Genomic DNA, 15,044 nt, shown 5'->3' on the forward strand with positions numbered 1-15,044 from the left:
GGAATGTGGTGCTATTGGAAGAAAATTAAAACTGCAAAAAAATTTACTGTTTTGCAAAAAATTCTATGATTAGAACTAATCAAATTCTTTCAAATATGCAAAAATACTGTTTTTGGATGGGATGGTTTCAGGATATTTTCACCACTACCACTACAAATACAAAGTCCCTACATGCTAGACGCCGCCCCTAGTAAGATTTATAATGCCAACTATATTAGTCTGTCTGAAAGTCTCACGGTCACGCCACCCTTAGGATCACATTCAGAGTTCTAAAGGGTTAGGACAATGGTCAATAAATAGTGTACGTCCACTGTGATGATACACAAAATTACCCCTTCTGTAGATTATAATTAGTGGTTGAACAGTTTGGACACTCAATTCTTAATGAACAAATTTATCTTAATTCAATAGAAGTCGCCAACGAATAAGAAAACGTTATCATAAGACTTTGTGGACTTTTGTAATAACCATCCCAATGTCTCCTCCCTCTCTGGATCACAACACCTATTGAAGGTCTGTATAACTTCCCCTACAGCACCCCCCCTCTGACAAAAACATGTGCACGCCACTGAATCTATGTACATTATTTTGTTCGCTAAATGTAAACTGTTCACCCTGGTCGTCGCGACCACTTGTTGTAATAGTACGTCAAAATATCTCTTCACAGTCCAATGTTCCCTCTCTTCCTGAGTAAAATTAAATATCTTGCTTGTGTTTAGGTGTTGAGAAATATTAAATCTCTAACAATTCATATTGTCCTTTTATTGAAAAATTCTTCGCCCAATTATAAAAAAAATTGGAACGTGAATTAAATAGTGCAGCAGTGAAAACATAAAAAGTGCCGCTAGGACGCACACAACACAAACACACACAGACACACACGTTTGAAAACACATCACACACACACACACATGCACAAACAAGCACGGATGAAGAAGAATAAATATAAATGGATGAATCCGAGGAACATAGTTCAGTATTGGCGCGACTCATCTAGTGTCAACTGGTGGCTGTACTCGGGGATGGGAACAAATTTCAAAACACAAAATGACGGAAGCTCTTCTCACCCTTTTGCAAGTTTTTGCTGGTTTAATTGGTAATAATTAACCCCATAGCTTTTCTATAATTACCTTTCTTCTTAAGTTCTTTTTTATATTATTAGTTAGAATCACAAAAAAAAGATTTAAAAAAAATCTTACTACGATATAATTACCAAATGGCTGATGATTTTTGGATGTGATGTAAGGGTTTAAAAAGCCTATGATAATCAAATTATCATTTTAACATCTGTCCTTATCTTATTATCTTGGGTTGTTAGGAGGTTCAGAGCCTAAAAATTGCTTACTGCCCTAAAAGTTTTAATCATTCACCTAAAGAAATTTTCATTAGGGGAGTTACAAAACACATCAATATATGCTTAATTTTTCTGAGGTGAATTTAAATTTTTTAAAACTAATCAACTTAAAAAGAAAATTCTAGTAGCCTTAATGTTGTTTTAAATTTCCATCAAAAGATAAATTAATTTTCAAAATTAAAACTTGAAATTGTTTTTCCAATTTGATATTGTTTTGCGCTTTTCTAGTGTTAATTTGGGGACGGGACAAGAAAACCTAAGCTATCTAATTAGTGTATCTATTATTTAGTATCAGTTACAGCTCTGCTATTCGTGTTAAAAACCTGGATGCAGGGACCTAAATTCAGACCAAAGAGTCCAATTTCTCTGACTGGCAAGGTTGTTGTCATCACTGGAGCTAATACAGGTATAATAGTTCTAGATATGATACAAAGAGTCCAATTTCTCTGTCTGTCAAAATTATTGTCATCACTGGAGATAAGACTGGTATAATAATCCTGGAAAAGATTCAAAGAGTCCAATTTTTCTGGCTGACAAGGTTGTTGTTTTAATTTGAGCTAATAATATCTCCAAATATAATCCTATGGGTTTAAAATAAGCTTCCAAATCTAATAATTGTGTATTTTTATTAATTAATATTGTGTTTTTTCAAGGAATTGGAAAAGTCTGTGCCTATGAGATGGCGCAGAGAGGAGGGAAGGTTATTATGCTCTGCAGAAATTATGGCAGAGGACAAGTAGCAGCTGAAGAAATAAGGTGATTCATTTTTTTACAGTATAGCTTCTCTACAAATAAATTATGTCAGTAGACTCCAAGAAACAAATGTTTAATCGTCTCTTACAGAAAATTTAATGAGAGGTTAAGAGAAAAAAGTTCTATTTTTCTATTTAAGAAAATTATGAAAACCTTGAGATTAAATTATAGTAAGTATGCAATTTTATTATAAGAAAATGGAAGATAAATTTGAGTCTTTCAATTTGTATGAATTAAATTCTTTTTTAAGTTTAATTTAAGTATTTAATATTTTAATGGTTAAATTATAATAAATGACATATTTACTCCTTTTCTGATAGGTATGCCAAAAATAATCATAAAATAGCGGACTACTAAATAAGTATTTGTTCAAAAAATGTTCTTCAAAATGATATTTCAATGATTTTTGATTAATATGAAAGTATTTTTTTTTAGATCCAAAACAAGTAATGGTGAACTGTTAGTTGTTGAATGTGATTTATCAAGGTAGGGATCTTTTTTCAAGAAATTATTTTTATTTTTGTTCATTAATAGACATTTTTGAGGAGGGGGGGGGGGGGAAGGGTACTTTCTTAATATTTGAATTTTTCTACATTTCATCTTTTAAGAGATCTTATACGACAAACAGACAAGCTAATAGACTATATATGTAGAATGTAGACTATTGATTTTTTTTGACAGAAATTATAATTTTTTGTAGCCTATCAAGTGTGAGGGCATGTGTAGCCACTTTGTCCACTCTGGTGGATCATATTGATGTTCTTCTCAATAATGCAGGCGTCTGCATGCTTCCTTACTCTATTACAGAGGTAATACTTGTTTCTTATTAGACAATAGCATGCTATATTATATCTTCTTCTCAATAATGCAGGCGTCTGCATGCTTCCCTATTCTATTACAGAGGTAATATTTATTTCTTATTAGACAATAGCATGTTTTATTGATATACTTCAAAAACAATGCGGAAAATCATAAAACATTTCCTAGGAGTTAGAGTTACACATAACTTTGTATTTATTATATCCTATTTCCTAGACTAGCCTAGAATTTTTAAAGGATCTGGCTTAATATTCTTTTAATCAAAAGGATAATTGTATGATATTTAGATGTTACATAGAAAATTTGGATGTAAAATATACGTGGATATTATTACAGGAGAAAAAAATGTCGTCAATTTTAGGATGCTAACATGGAACTCGTTTATTGGTCAGTTCGTTCATCCAATAGGAAGGCAGGGGATGCGGTAAAGTGGGAAATCCTTATTTTAGCCCGTTGCAAGTTTCACTTTATTAGAGAACATGAAAATCAGGCGTAATATCCATGAAATAATATATTTATAATAGAAACTGTGTACCTATATCAATATTAATTTTCAGGATGGAATCGAGACCACAATGGCTGTCAACCATTTTGGACATTTTCTTCTCACAAATCTTCTCATGCCATTATTACAGGAATACAAACTTGAATAATTTTATTTAAAAAATAAACTAATTTTTAACATACTGGCCTACCATTGCTCAATTAAAATGTATACTGGCCTGCCATTGGTAATTTTGTCTGTGTATTGGACTATCATGGGTCATTTATATTGTATTTCGTCATTTTTTTGAGACACTATGAAGAGCTTCTTATAAGCATCATGCCTAAAGGTTAACAAGTAATAAACCTTGTTTTTTTTTCAATTAAATACTGGCGCATAATTGATTTTAAAAATATCTAAGTTTATATTGTTTAGAATACTCAAATTCTTGGCTTAAAATGTGGACAGAAAAACACAGCTAGAGTTGTCATTGTCTCATCATTAATACATGACAAGGAAAATTTACATTTTAGAATTAATTAATCATTTCAAAAAGAAAAAGTATTTTTTCTTACTTACAAAGACATTTATTCAAATATCACTTTAAAACAATTTAAACACCAAAATTTGCTAAATTTGGCGAATTTTAGACGAGCAAATTTTTAGCAAATGATTTTTTAAATCGACTGTAAGACAAGACAAAAGACTAAACCCTACTTAACTTAGCCTAAAGAAGCATAATACATATATAGTTATTTAAACCATAAAATATTAAATAAATTCTAAAATGTTGATATCAAACAGGGCAAGCTGCAAGTAGAAGATCTGAATTATAAGCGCAGATCTTTTGTGCCTATCCAGGCGTACTACGACTCCAAGCTGGCTAATCTCATGTTTGCCAAAGAATTGGCCAAAAGGAATGTCACAATACTGGTTTTATATTGAGCTAGGACAACCCCCCCCCCCCTCTTATTGAATTTTTATTGATATCGCAAATAGAGGATAAAAAGATGATAATCTAATTTATCAAATGCTTTGTTAAAATCAAAACAACAAAAATGTTTAAAACCATATATTCGTGAAGAAATCTAGTTATTTTTATACATTTTAAGTAATTTCATAAATATTTGAACATATACTAAACCTAAGTAATTTCATGATATCTTAATGAATAAATTATTAAAATAGTATTTAGAAAAGGAATGTTAAAGACTAAAAATAGACAGACTAATTAAAGTAATAAGTATTCTTGGGAGTTGTAGCTTCTCTGTAATTAACTTTAAAACTCTAATTATTTCAGTAATTGTTTTTTTTATTTATAAAATTCTGAATGTGTACTACTTAATTGTTAACATATTTTTTAAAATTAAATTTTTAAGCTAGTATGTAGTCAATTAGACTATATATTCTATTAATAGTAAACTTTTCAAAAAGCTATTAACTTTTAATTAGAATTCTAAGAGACTAAAATTGATTTTCAACAGCTAAAAATAGCATTAATAAATTAATATCAAATTGAAAATTTTTAACCAAAATATAAATAAAATATATAGTACTTTTTTATTACTAGCGGCTTTGCCCCTAGCCTCTAGAGGTATAATTACATATTCTATTACCTTCCCAGCGGAAAAAAATGTGAATGAATCGCAAATTTTCGCGAATTCGCAAAAGAAAATTATTAGGGGGGAGGGGGTTTTGGGGTGTCCCATCCCCAAAAGAATAGACCGAAACCACCACAGGACCAGTAAGTATTTTCCTTGAAGAGTAGAATCCGATCGGTTCAGTGGTTACCGAGATCCTAAGGGACAGACAGACATCGTTCTACTTTGTATTTTAGATAAAGCAGAAATAAAAAGGAGGGGGGATGTTATTATAATATGTTTGTAATGGTGCCCAAACGTGACATAACCCTAACTGCAGGCTTGGCAACAACAGTGGAGTCAATGTTTATGTACTTCATCCTGGAGTCATCGCTACAGACCTGGGCAGACATTTTAAGGTAATTACAGACTTTAACCGACCCAAATGACTTGTGTATAATAACTTTGTTGCTAATTATTGAAATATTTATTTCGAAGTAAATTTATGGGGTATAGTCCCTTTCGTGACATCGCTCCTCATGGGGCGATTCTTCGTATTTTTAACAGTAGGTTTTCTCCTACTTCTAGCCCCTGCGGGGGGCTCTAACCCTGCGGGGCCAATTACCTAACCCTGTGGGGCAATCACCTAACCCAATATAACCTAACCTAACCTAAATTAACCTATAAAAAGCCATTTTAAAAATACGACAAATCGCCCCTTATGGAGCGATGTCACGAAAGGGACTATTCCCAATTTATGTTTACACCTACTCTGTTAAAAGTAATATAAAATACAAACAAAACTGTTTTGCTTCTTACTTTTCTACCTGTAAAAAAATTATATTGAAACAAACAATATTATTTCTATACATGTTAACTGTAGCACCTCCTGCTTCTTTTTGTTGGTGGAAAAATGAGAGAAAAATTTTTTTTTAGAAATATTGTTTCATGTAAATATTTTTTTCAGGAAGTCTCATCTGTATTAAACTTCATGTCTCAACTTTGTTACCCTCTGTTAAAAACTCCAGGTAACACACCCGGTCTTGTAGAGCATCTTCGCAACTAAAGCTGATTTTTATAAATACTTGGAATTTTTCATTCGCTGTTATAAATACCAGTTCTTTAATTTCCCATCGAGTTTCATTGCATTTTGTATGGATTGGGCTTCAAAGCTAAAGCTATATTTCCACAAACCGACCAACGTGCCCCCAAACGACTTTGTAGCCCCTTGAAAGGCTCTCCTAACCTTTACTTGACCTAACCTATCAAGCACCAGAATTTGGTTGCAATATTTTAAAACAAAATGTTTATTTTTAGAATCTGGGGCACAGACAAGCTTATACTGCTGTCTTGAAGAATCTCTATGTAAGTAATGCATAATTATATATGTAAAAAATGTCACAGGTAATTAATCCTGCACTGCACACACCCTACCCGAAAGTTAGACCTGATTTTTTGCCATTTCAATTGATGAACACGCAAATAGTTAGATCAAGTTGTGGTGTAGACCGAGACTCAAACCGATTACTTTTTCGACAATTATAGCGGCTGCAGAAAAAGACTAGGGTTTCTTGAGAAAAAAATTTACAATATTTAACTTACTTTAAATTTTTGTTTAGGCTGTGAAACTGGAAAGTATTATAGTGACTGTAAAGTGAAACAACCAGGTATTTAACTAATATCCTAACTGCTCCTTATCGCATGATATTATTTAAAATTTGAACATTTCTCTTTTAAATTTTGTTAAACATTTTATTTTGCTATTATACAATAAAAAGAATCCCATATGGACATGGAATGATGATTATATCTTTTGTTTTAGATAAAATAGTTGAAAATAGCGAACTATCTCAACAACTATGGCAAGTTAGTGAGAGGATAACAGGGTTGTCTCATCCAGGAGGCGCGTGCACAGAAATTTGTCAGGGAGTGGTGGACATTGAGGAGGGGATAACTGACCTCCCCCTTTCCTTTGCCCAGGGCTCTGTTAATTGTAACACCCCCCTTGTGTACGCACAAGCTTAGACTTAATATTTTCAATGTATAACATAACAGGAGCTGGCTAAGCCATGCAGACATTTTACTGTGATTATATGCAATACAAAAACTATGAAACCGTCTTACAGTGGTAAATCCAATTTCAATAACCAGTTTTGTCACACGGCCAGTAACCGGTTTTTATTCATTGGTATCGCTGGCAGCATGCTAAAACTACTAATTCGATCTCCATAAAATAATGATGTATTAATTTTAATATTAATTTATGTTTTAAGTGCTCATTTTTATAAGACTGACTTAAATTGTAAAATTATTCTAATGAAAGTTTTAATAAAGATACCTATATTATATAAAAAATTTTTAAATCATAGAATATTTTCAATGCAATAAAACACCTTCTAAGATTTCCACTTCTAAGGTTTACATGTGATACCGTGATGAAAAACATTTTAATATTTTTTTTAGCTTTAGTACAAATTATTTGTAAATAATAAAACACACAATCAAGAAATGATAATTATAGAGAAACAAAAATTTATAAAGTGTCCTTTTTTTCTGATACAACAGTACTGACAAAAAATCTTTTTTATTCTTGACGACTGAAAAGTATTTGAATCAAAGAGTATTTGTTTTAAAAGAGAACTATAACTAATTAAATTAGTTAGAAAGATTATTTATGTATTATTATATGTATTAGATTTTTATAAATCAATATAAATATTATGACAATGTACAAATATAAAATTATTTGTTAAATAAATGTTAGATATATTAGTATTTATTGTTTTTTTTCTTCTTTACTTCAGATGTATATAAGGATAGATTTAGGCTATTTTTTGTCCTTCCCTCCCCTTTCGAAACCAGATCCTCTAGATGTCAGGGACGCATCTGCTAGTTAAACTTAGAGTACCTAAATAGTTGCTACAATACCTATACTATACGTAATCTTTATAGGAATCTTTAAACTAGATAATTGATTATTATAAAAAAAATCATGCTATATAGACGGACAGACATGCCCTATTTGCAGAAAACCTTCATGTTTGTCTCCTTTTAAATTAAATTAATTTGACTTTATAAATTTATTCGACAATGATAATACCCAACAAATCATTCTACAATTAATACTATGAATGTTTCTTTTGAATATGATTCTTGAGTTCAGTTTTTGTTTTGAAATATTTGCTGCAATGATTACACACCTCCAAATCTGATTTGTCTGGATCATTGTGCATCTAAATAATACGAACATTGTTACTACAGCAGCTAAATATCTTCTACATCACAAATGACATCTTAACTTTATTTCTATGGTTTAACACTTTACAAATGTTAATTTTCCTCTACCTTTTGTAATATAAATAAGATACCAAATCGTTTTTGAAAGGTTACTTTGTTTGAAAAAAAAATATTATGCCAACTACTTTTCAGCTGGCCGGTCAAACATTATATTTCTTATAAATGATTTTTAACGTGAAATTAATAAACTTACCTTAACTCTATGGAAAGCTAATTGTTTCTTGTTTTGAAAAGGCTCCCCACAAGTTTTACACTGAACATAATTAATATGAAAAGTTAAAAAAAAATAACTTATCTTAATTGCAAACATAATATATCCTTATTTAAAAGTAACAGAGTGTCTGTCTTTCTGTGCGTATATACCGAAGGATCTCTATAACCGATATGGTTCTCCTTTACAATGTAGCTTCTCATGGCTCCTGGGAAGGTTTAAAACTATTGAAAACTAAAATTTAAAATGTGGGGTGTCAACTCCTCACCTTAAGTCAACCTAGAGTCATCTAATAGTAATACACTAGAGAGGAAACAAATTAAGTATGTCAATAAATTGAAGTAAAACAATACATTTCTTACCTTTCGATCAAACCTACTTCCAGTCTGATGAACACTTTTTAAATGCATGGTCAGGTATCTTTTTCCACTAAAATGTTTTCTGCATATACCACAGGAAGTACCTTGAGTCTAAAACAACATTTTTAAAATTAAAAATAGACAATTCGTGGATTTTTAGACACCTAAGAACATGCAACTATGAATATAAAATATAGTTGAAATTTGTAAAATATTGGTTTATCAATATTCACCATAAATCAACATTAAATATTTTAATAAGGTCTAAATTATACGGACAAATAATACAAGAATATGGGTGATTAATTTTGGAATATTATTGAGCAATTAAAAAAATTTTGGGATGTATGTTTTCTTTGTCATTGTCCTTTCGTTCCCCATATAAAAGAAACGTGCATTGATTAATATTAGTATCATAGACGTCCAACCTTTTAATTGGGGAGGGGGTAAAATGGCGCGCGAAGCGCGCCGCAATTTTTTTTACCCCCCCCCAAAATTACCCCCAGGGTAGGGGTAAATTTCAAATAGGGGGGGGGTAAAATGAAAAAAAAATGGGGGGGGGGGGGTAATCGCTACTTTACCCCCCCCCCCTAGGACGTCTATGATTAGTATAGTATTAAAATTTTCTTTTTCCTTTCTGATTTAAATAAGTTTTTTTTAATTAGCCCCAAAAAATGGTGACTTTATGGCTTAAAATGTTGGAGGAAGAACAATTTATCTCCCATTGTCCTTTACCTCTCTGAACATTACCTGGTTATGATTATTGTGGAAATGTTGTGAAAGATAATATTTGGCAGGAAACTTCATCCCACAAGTTTTACACTGAACTTCTCCATACACATTTCTAAAATACAAGTTCATAAAAATTTATAGAATGGTTACGCTACTAATTAAACATAGTACTATTAGGCAGTGACAAGGGACCAGGATTCTGACAAACAATTCTAAGCGAAAATTTCCCCACAATCTACTTCCTTCCTATCCCCCTTCATACACACTTCCCTTTAGTTACAGAACAAAAGCAATGACAATTACTTCTGTAGGAAGCGCATCATAAACAAACTAAAAAAAAATAAAATTGAGAAAAAAACTGTAAAATAAAAATACAGCAAATAAGCAAAGATATATTCGAATTGCATATTAAAACAGCAAGGAAACATCAATTTTTACAAACTCTCTTTGAGGATTCACTATATGCAAGAGTAGCTGCGCTATAAATAACTTACGAGTGTGCATCTTTGATGTGTGTCTTCAGCCTATGTCTGGAATATTGGACAGATTTACACAGGTAGCACTGAAGATTTAGGTCAAATCCACCATGCACAGTATGCTGAAAAAGATTACAAGTTATTATTATTACATTTATGTCCATTAATATCACAGAGCCAATACTTCAGGTTTTTGGCAGCTTTACTAAAACACTTCAGATTTGAAATAAATTGAAATTAAAGGGGGGGGGGGGTCTTTTCACTATACTTCACTTATACATAGCCAATCCAACCTGAACCAAAAATAATAAACAAACAAAAAACTACCCACCCCCTACTCCCTTCAAATTTATTTCAATATGAGGGGTAGGGGGTTTCTGCTTTTGACTAATTACTTTGAGGAAAACTGTGAATTTTTTACTAACCTTGTGTTTATTACAAGCGTACATATCTTCGAATAGTTGATCACAAGAATCACATGAGAGTTTTGCAACAAGCATATGCATATTACCATAATGAGTAACAGCCTTAAATTAAATATTCTTATTAATTTTATGTACTTTAATTATTGTTATAAATGTGCAGGGATCTTTGTTTATGAGACAATGGATGATATATGATATTCATTTCCAATGATTTTAAAAAATTACCCCTTCCATAGATTATAATTGTAGGTTGGAACGTTTGGACAATCCATTAAAAACCAACGTATCAAGGTTTAATAAGGAACCCAACGTTTTTCAGTCAAAAAATTGGAGAGCATGTTTTAAAACTTTGGATACCAGTATAATTTAGAGTCAAATATCACCTCCATTCCGGTTGCTATGTAAATTATTTTGGGTAGTCAATAATTCCTTATATGGTTTAAAATCAATGAAATTAAGAAAATTTAATATTAGCTTGGATTTAGAATTAGAATTAATCTTAGGACCTCTATAAATCGAAAAGACCAAAAAATCCGCCATATGAGAAAAAATAACTAAACCTGTTTATATTTTTTAAACTTAGCATCACAGACAATACAGTAGTGGATAGCCATCTCTAGACGAGTGTCAAGTCTCACCAATCCTGTCTCATCCAGGTAATCAGGATTCAGCTCATTCTAAACATATATTTACTCCAGTTCACACAGGGTTAGCTTATTTCTTTATCCATGATTCTCTGAAGTTAGGATTCAAATCACACGGAGATTGGAGGTGAGAATCCTTTGGCCAATCACAGCTGATTGTTTCTATGTTAGTGTCATACTCTGGAGGCTCCTATGTATGTAAGTTAGGATTCTTATGCACACGGAGATAAGAATTCCTTTGGCCAATTTTAATTAGGAAGCTTCGCGAATAGCTGAGCTAGAGGGGATCTTATGTTACACAACAAGCTGACCCACAATTCTCGTGGAAGCTACACGATTATTACATAACCCTACTATGGAGTTTTGTCTGGTGTTTCATCTTAAGCACTCTTATATGAATGAGGAGCAAGAAACCTAACATAAATGCATAATGACTTGATATGCGGAATCAATGGCAAATTAATTTGATAAAAAATCTTTTGATGATTTTTAAAAAAATCCTTTAAATTTACCTTGTCTACTCTTATAATACCAATGGATAGTGGGTCTCGTTTTCTGCATAATTGTTGGTGGTCCAGCTTTCCAGGTATATCTGTTGCTGCAGGTTGTATTTCTGGTGGCATCCCGACATCCAGCATACCAGCAGGATCATTGCCAGATACTTAAAATAGTTAATGTATAATATAGTGGCGGTTATGCCCTAGAGGCCTCTAGTCGAACCTTTGGCTATACTCAAAAAACGCCTATCTCAGAAAACGCCCATCTCAGAAAACACCTACTTTACAAAACGTTCATCTCAGAAAATGCCTATCTCAAAAAAAGCCTTTTTCATAAAATGCCTGCTACATTTTTAAAATTATCTTGTAGTGAAACATGTCAGTCTAAGAAGGTATTGTGAATAGTGTACAATATGTACATTATAAATCTTCTTATTAAAATATCTATAACTAATGTATAATGTCACTCTTGTACATTCCTTAGGCACTTTTCATTTTCTAAAGCATTTTGAGCAACAACATACAAAAGGTTTGCTTTTTGAAAATTGATCACAATTGAATAACAAAAACTTTTTCCTAGTTAATTCATGTTTTAAGTGTCTTTATTTCATATATCTACTGCAAACAACCCAGTTTACTTTTCAGTTATTACAATAAGATGAACAAATATGAGCTCTATAAAAATTACTTCTAATTTATTTTCTTAATTTTTTGACCTAATATCTTGAATTAACAGAATATCAGGTTGATATTTTGTAAATATGACTAAACCTAGTAAATTTGTTAAGAGATATTCATAAAGATGTTGTGGAATTTGGGTTGGGTAAATTTCAAAATAGGGTTGTAAAAGGGGACTATCCACGAACAAGAGCAAGTGATTCTAAGCACTTTGAAATGTTAAGCATTGTTTGGTGCAATATCATCAAATGCTTTGATGAGTTTAAACTGTTGTTTAAAAGCTTTGACACAAAAGTATATTATTGTGATCAAAAATGTATATTTAGAAAAAGGGTTAATTTAATTACCCATTAGTTTAATTAATGTACTTTAGCAATTTACAGCATTTGATGCTTTTCTATATACAGTGTTATTTTATTTTGTCCTTTGAACTCAACAAAGCATTTTATGATATTGCTTTAGAAAATGCTTTACATTTCAAAGTTTTTTTCATATAAAACCATGGTGAAACCTAACTTTTTAGTCGATAAACCAAAAATCAAACATAAACCTAGTATATTCACTAAAAAAATACTATGGATCAATGCTGGAAGGTGCTTAGAATTACTTGCTCTTGTTCGTTGAAAGTCCCCTTTGGGTAGGGTGTAAGGAAGGCATAAATAGTTTGGAAAACACAAAATTTTGTTCTTGTTTTTATTATGCTTAAAAGAAATTTTAGATTCATGTTATATAATTATTAACATACACAAATAATATACAAAATATTTATTGAGCATGACATGCTTATTTAAAATTATCAGAATTATACAGCTGTTCCTCAAAATAAAAAATTAGTTTAGAATAATTATAATAAATTATAAAGCAATTTATCATTATTTTAGATTTTACTTTCCATAGTTGATGAATTTTGGGGGTAAAATAGGGTGAGGTTATTTTAATGTCTTATCCCTATATTTCTTCTTATTTTTATCAGATTCAAAATTGATGTACTTTTGAATAAGCTTCAATAATTAAACCCTTTCCTCTAATGAGTTCTCCCTCCAATAATTTTCTCCCATCCCCCATTTTCCATTTATTTAAACTATCCCTATTCTCTTAATATAGCAGCTACTCTTTAGTCTACCATTTTATCCATCTTTGTACATAGTTTATAAACTGGTTGATTTGGTAACTGTTTATTTGTGTTTTAGATAAGAGATCATGAATGACAAGTATTTTAATATTCAATTAAATACTAGTTATAAATTAGGATTTATTTTTAAAAAATATAGTGGGCATTTTATGATAAGGCGTTTTTTGAGATAGGCGTTTTCTGAGATGGGCGTTTTTTGAGATAGGCGTTTTTTGAGATGACCCAAACCTTTAAGTTTAGTAAAAGGGAACTTCGTTAAACACAAAAGAACATCCAGTTACTTTCCATTGCATAAAAATCATAAGATATAACTGTGTTTTGTCAAAACAAAAAGAAAATTTTAGGCCGAGCTAAGTTTTGAAACAGTTACAACTTCTTTAACCCCACAAAAAGTAGTAAATGAATATCTATACCTGATGGCTGAACATTAATTTGATGTTGTCCTTCAATATTATCATTCAGTGCTTCATTCTCCTCTTGATTTTCTATAATAATATTAAAAACATTTTTTTGGCTATATTACCATTCAGAAAAAAAGACTAGGTACAGTTTTCTTGTTCTTGCTATCTAGTTTCTTGTTTGTTTGAATATTATAATCTTCATTTTTACAAATTCAAATAAAATTTTTATCCATAATAAAATCCCAAAACGATAAACATTTATATTCACTTTAAACGCATTTTAAAATAGGACGCAAGCTTACAATTAGGTACAGAAAAATGATGGAAGATGCTAAGCTTTATGAAACTCATTATGCGTATATACCTTGTGAAAATTTATAATGTCCATGTTCATCTAGAAGGACCATGGAATCACTCAAAGATTCCTCCCCATCAGGAAAAATTACTAAGAAAAGATAATTAATAGAACTTTAGAAGTGTTGAGATGGCTACTCTAAAATTAGTGCAAGGCCTTGGCCATCAAATCATAGAATAATAATTTCTACACCACGACCTGGATAGATTTCTAAACAATGAACTTTTGAAAGATCTTTCAATGTTGAGAAGTCCTTAAGGCCATAAAAATGATGGAAAAGCAATTTTTTTACAGTTGCCAGAAAATGATATTCGAATTTATTCTAGGGCGGAAAAATACCATATATTAAAGAAAATAGGAGACCTTATTGTTTTGTGATTATAATTGCACGGGTTAACGGGAAGTTCGTTTACTTGTGAGATTATAAAAAAGCAAGGGTACACAGTTTTGGTAGATTTTCATAACTAATATTTACAGGCAGACAGACTTAAGGAAATGCGAAATGGTTGTTGTAAAATAATTTTTTTTATAGAATTTTTGTTAAGTTACCCTTTCTTTTATGCTGATTAATAATATTTCTGTGTTGATTTTCTTGGTGGTTTTCATTATCTAATTCATGGACTTCTCCTTTAGGTATTGTTATTGAGATAAACATTGTGAAAACAATCACAGGAACAGGGTTATCAAAGCTTTAGTTTCTTCCGTGTTTTGATAATGTCGTCTATAGATGCAAAAATATGATTCCATTAATTTCTTGTACAATTGTGAAAATGTTATTCTGAAACCTTTCTACAAGTAAAAAATATAAATAATGATTTTTAAGCAATACCTAGTCTTTTCTTACTTG

The 15,044-nt window shown here is 31.0% G+C and overlaps 3 protein-coding genes across 3 annotated transcripts; 2 read left to right on the plus strand and 1 right to left on the minus strand.

The window, feature by feature from the left end:
- The first annotated feature begins 937 nt into the window (after positions 1-937).
- On the plus strand, positions 938-4,370 carry LOC145323263 (retinol dehydrogenase 12-like). Its single transcript, XM_080165698.1, has 8 exons — positions 938-1,096; positions 1,644-1,760; positions 2,008-2,110; positions 2,543-2,593; positions 2,808-2,916; positions 3,484-3,559; positions 3,844-3,924; positions 4,213-4,370. The coding sequence occupies exons 1-8, from the start codon at positions 1,048-1,050 to the stop codon at positions 4,353-4,355; spliced, it is 729 nt and encodes a 242-aa protein (XP_080021824.1). The 5' UTR covers positions 938-1,047; the 3' UTR covers positions 4,356-4,370.
- A 912-nt stretch (positions 4,371-5,282) lies between these two features.
- Positions 5,283-7,762, plus strand: LOC145321827 (dehydrogenase/reductase SDR family member 13-like). The gene is made up of 5 exons (XM_080163457.1): positions 5,283-5,409; positions 5,958-6,018; positions 6,308-6,355; positions 6,610-6,657; positions 6,813-7,762. The coding sequence occupies exons 2-5, from the start codon at positions 5,982-5,984 to the stop codon at positions 7,013-7,015; spliced, it is 336 nt and encodes a 111-aa protein (XP_080019583.1). The 5' UTR covers positions 5,283-5,409; positions 5,958-5,981; the 3' UTR covers positions 7,016-7,762.
- Positions 7,763-8,055: 293 nt separating this feature from the next.
- Positions 8,056-14,820, minus strand: LOC145321826 (zinc finger Y-chromosomal protein 2-like). The gene is made up of 11 exons (XM_080163456.1): positions 14,747-14,820; positions 14,207-14,287; positions 13,855-13,926; positions 11,647-11,795; positions 11,051-11,167; positions 10,491-10,592; positions 10,084-10,187; positions 9,608-9,701; positions 8,861-8,968; positions 8,481-8,540; positions 8,056-8,223 (listed from the first exon to the last, which is right to left on the minus strand). Exons 2-11 carry the CDS (start codon positions 14,247-14,249, stop codon positions 8,116-8,118), a joined length of 957 nt encoding a protein of 318 aa, XP_080019582.1. The 5' UTR covers positions 14,250-14,287; positions 14,747-14,820; the 3' UTR covers positions 8,056-8,115.
- Positions 14,821-15,044: the final 224 nt, after the last annotated feature.

Source organism: Acartia tonsa, chromosome 6 (assembly GCF_053477335.1).
Source record: "Acartia tonsa isolate MP-2025a chromosome 6, ASM5347733v1, whole genome shotgun sequence".
Lineage (NCBI taxonomy): Eukaryota > Metazoa > Arthropoda > Copepoda > Calanoida > Acartiidae > Acartia > Acartia tonsa.

Bases quoted from the DNA above. Each gene is read 5' to 3' on its own strand.
- LOC145323263 (XM_080165698.1), top strand. From the start codon at position 1,048: ATGACGGAAGCTCTTCTCACCCTTTTGCAAGTTTTTGCTGGTTTAATT. The intron at 2,111-2,542 runs GTGATTCATTTT...ATTTTTTTTTAG, and splicing joins GTAGCAGCTGAAGAAATAAG to ATCCAAAACAAGTAATGGTG. The intron at 3,560-3,843 runs AGGAATACAAAC...TTTATATTGTTT, and splicing joins TCTTCTCATGCCATTATTAC to AGAATACTCAAATTCTTGGC.
- LOC145321827 (XM_080163457.1), top strand. From the start codon at position 5,982: ATGTCTCAACTTTGTTACCCTCTGTTAAAAACTCCAG. The intron at 6,356-6,609 runs GTAAGTAATGCA...ATTTTTGTTTAG, and splicing joins CTGTCTTGAAGAATCTCTAT to GCTGTGAAACTGGAAAGTAT. The intron at 6,658-6,812 runs GTATTTAACTAA...CTTTTGTTTTAG, and splicing joins CTGTAAAGTGAAACAACCAG to ATAAAATAGTTGAAAATAGC.
- LOC145321826 (XM_080163456.1), bottom strand. From the start codon at position 14,249: ATGGTCCTTCTAGATGAACATGGACATTATAAATTTTCACAAG. The intron at 11,796-13,854 runs GTATAGATATTC...AACTATTTTAAG, and splicing joins AATTAATGTTCAGCCATCAG to TATCTGGCAATGATCCTGCT. The intron at 11,168-11,646 runs GTAAATTTAAAG...ATATATGTTTAG, and splicing joins GTATTATAAGAGTAGACAAG to AATGAGCTGAATCCTGATTA.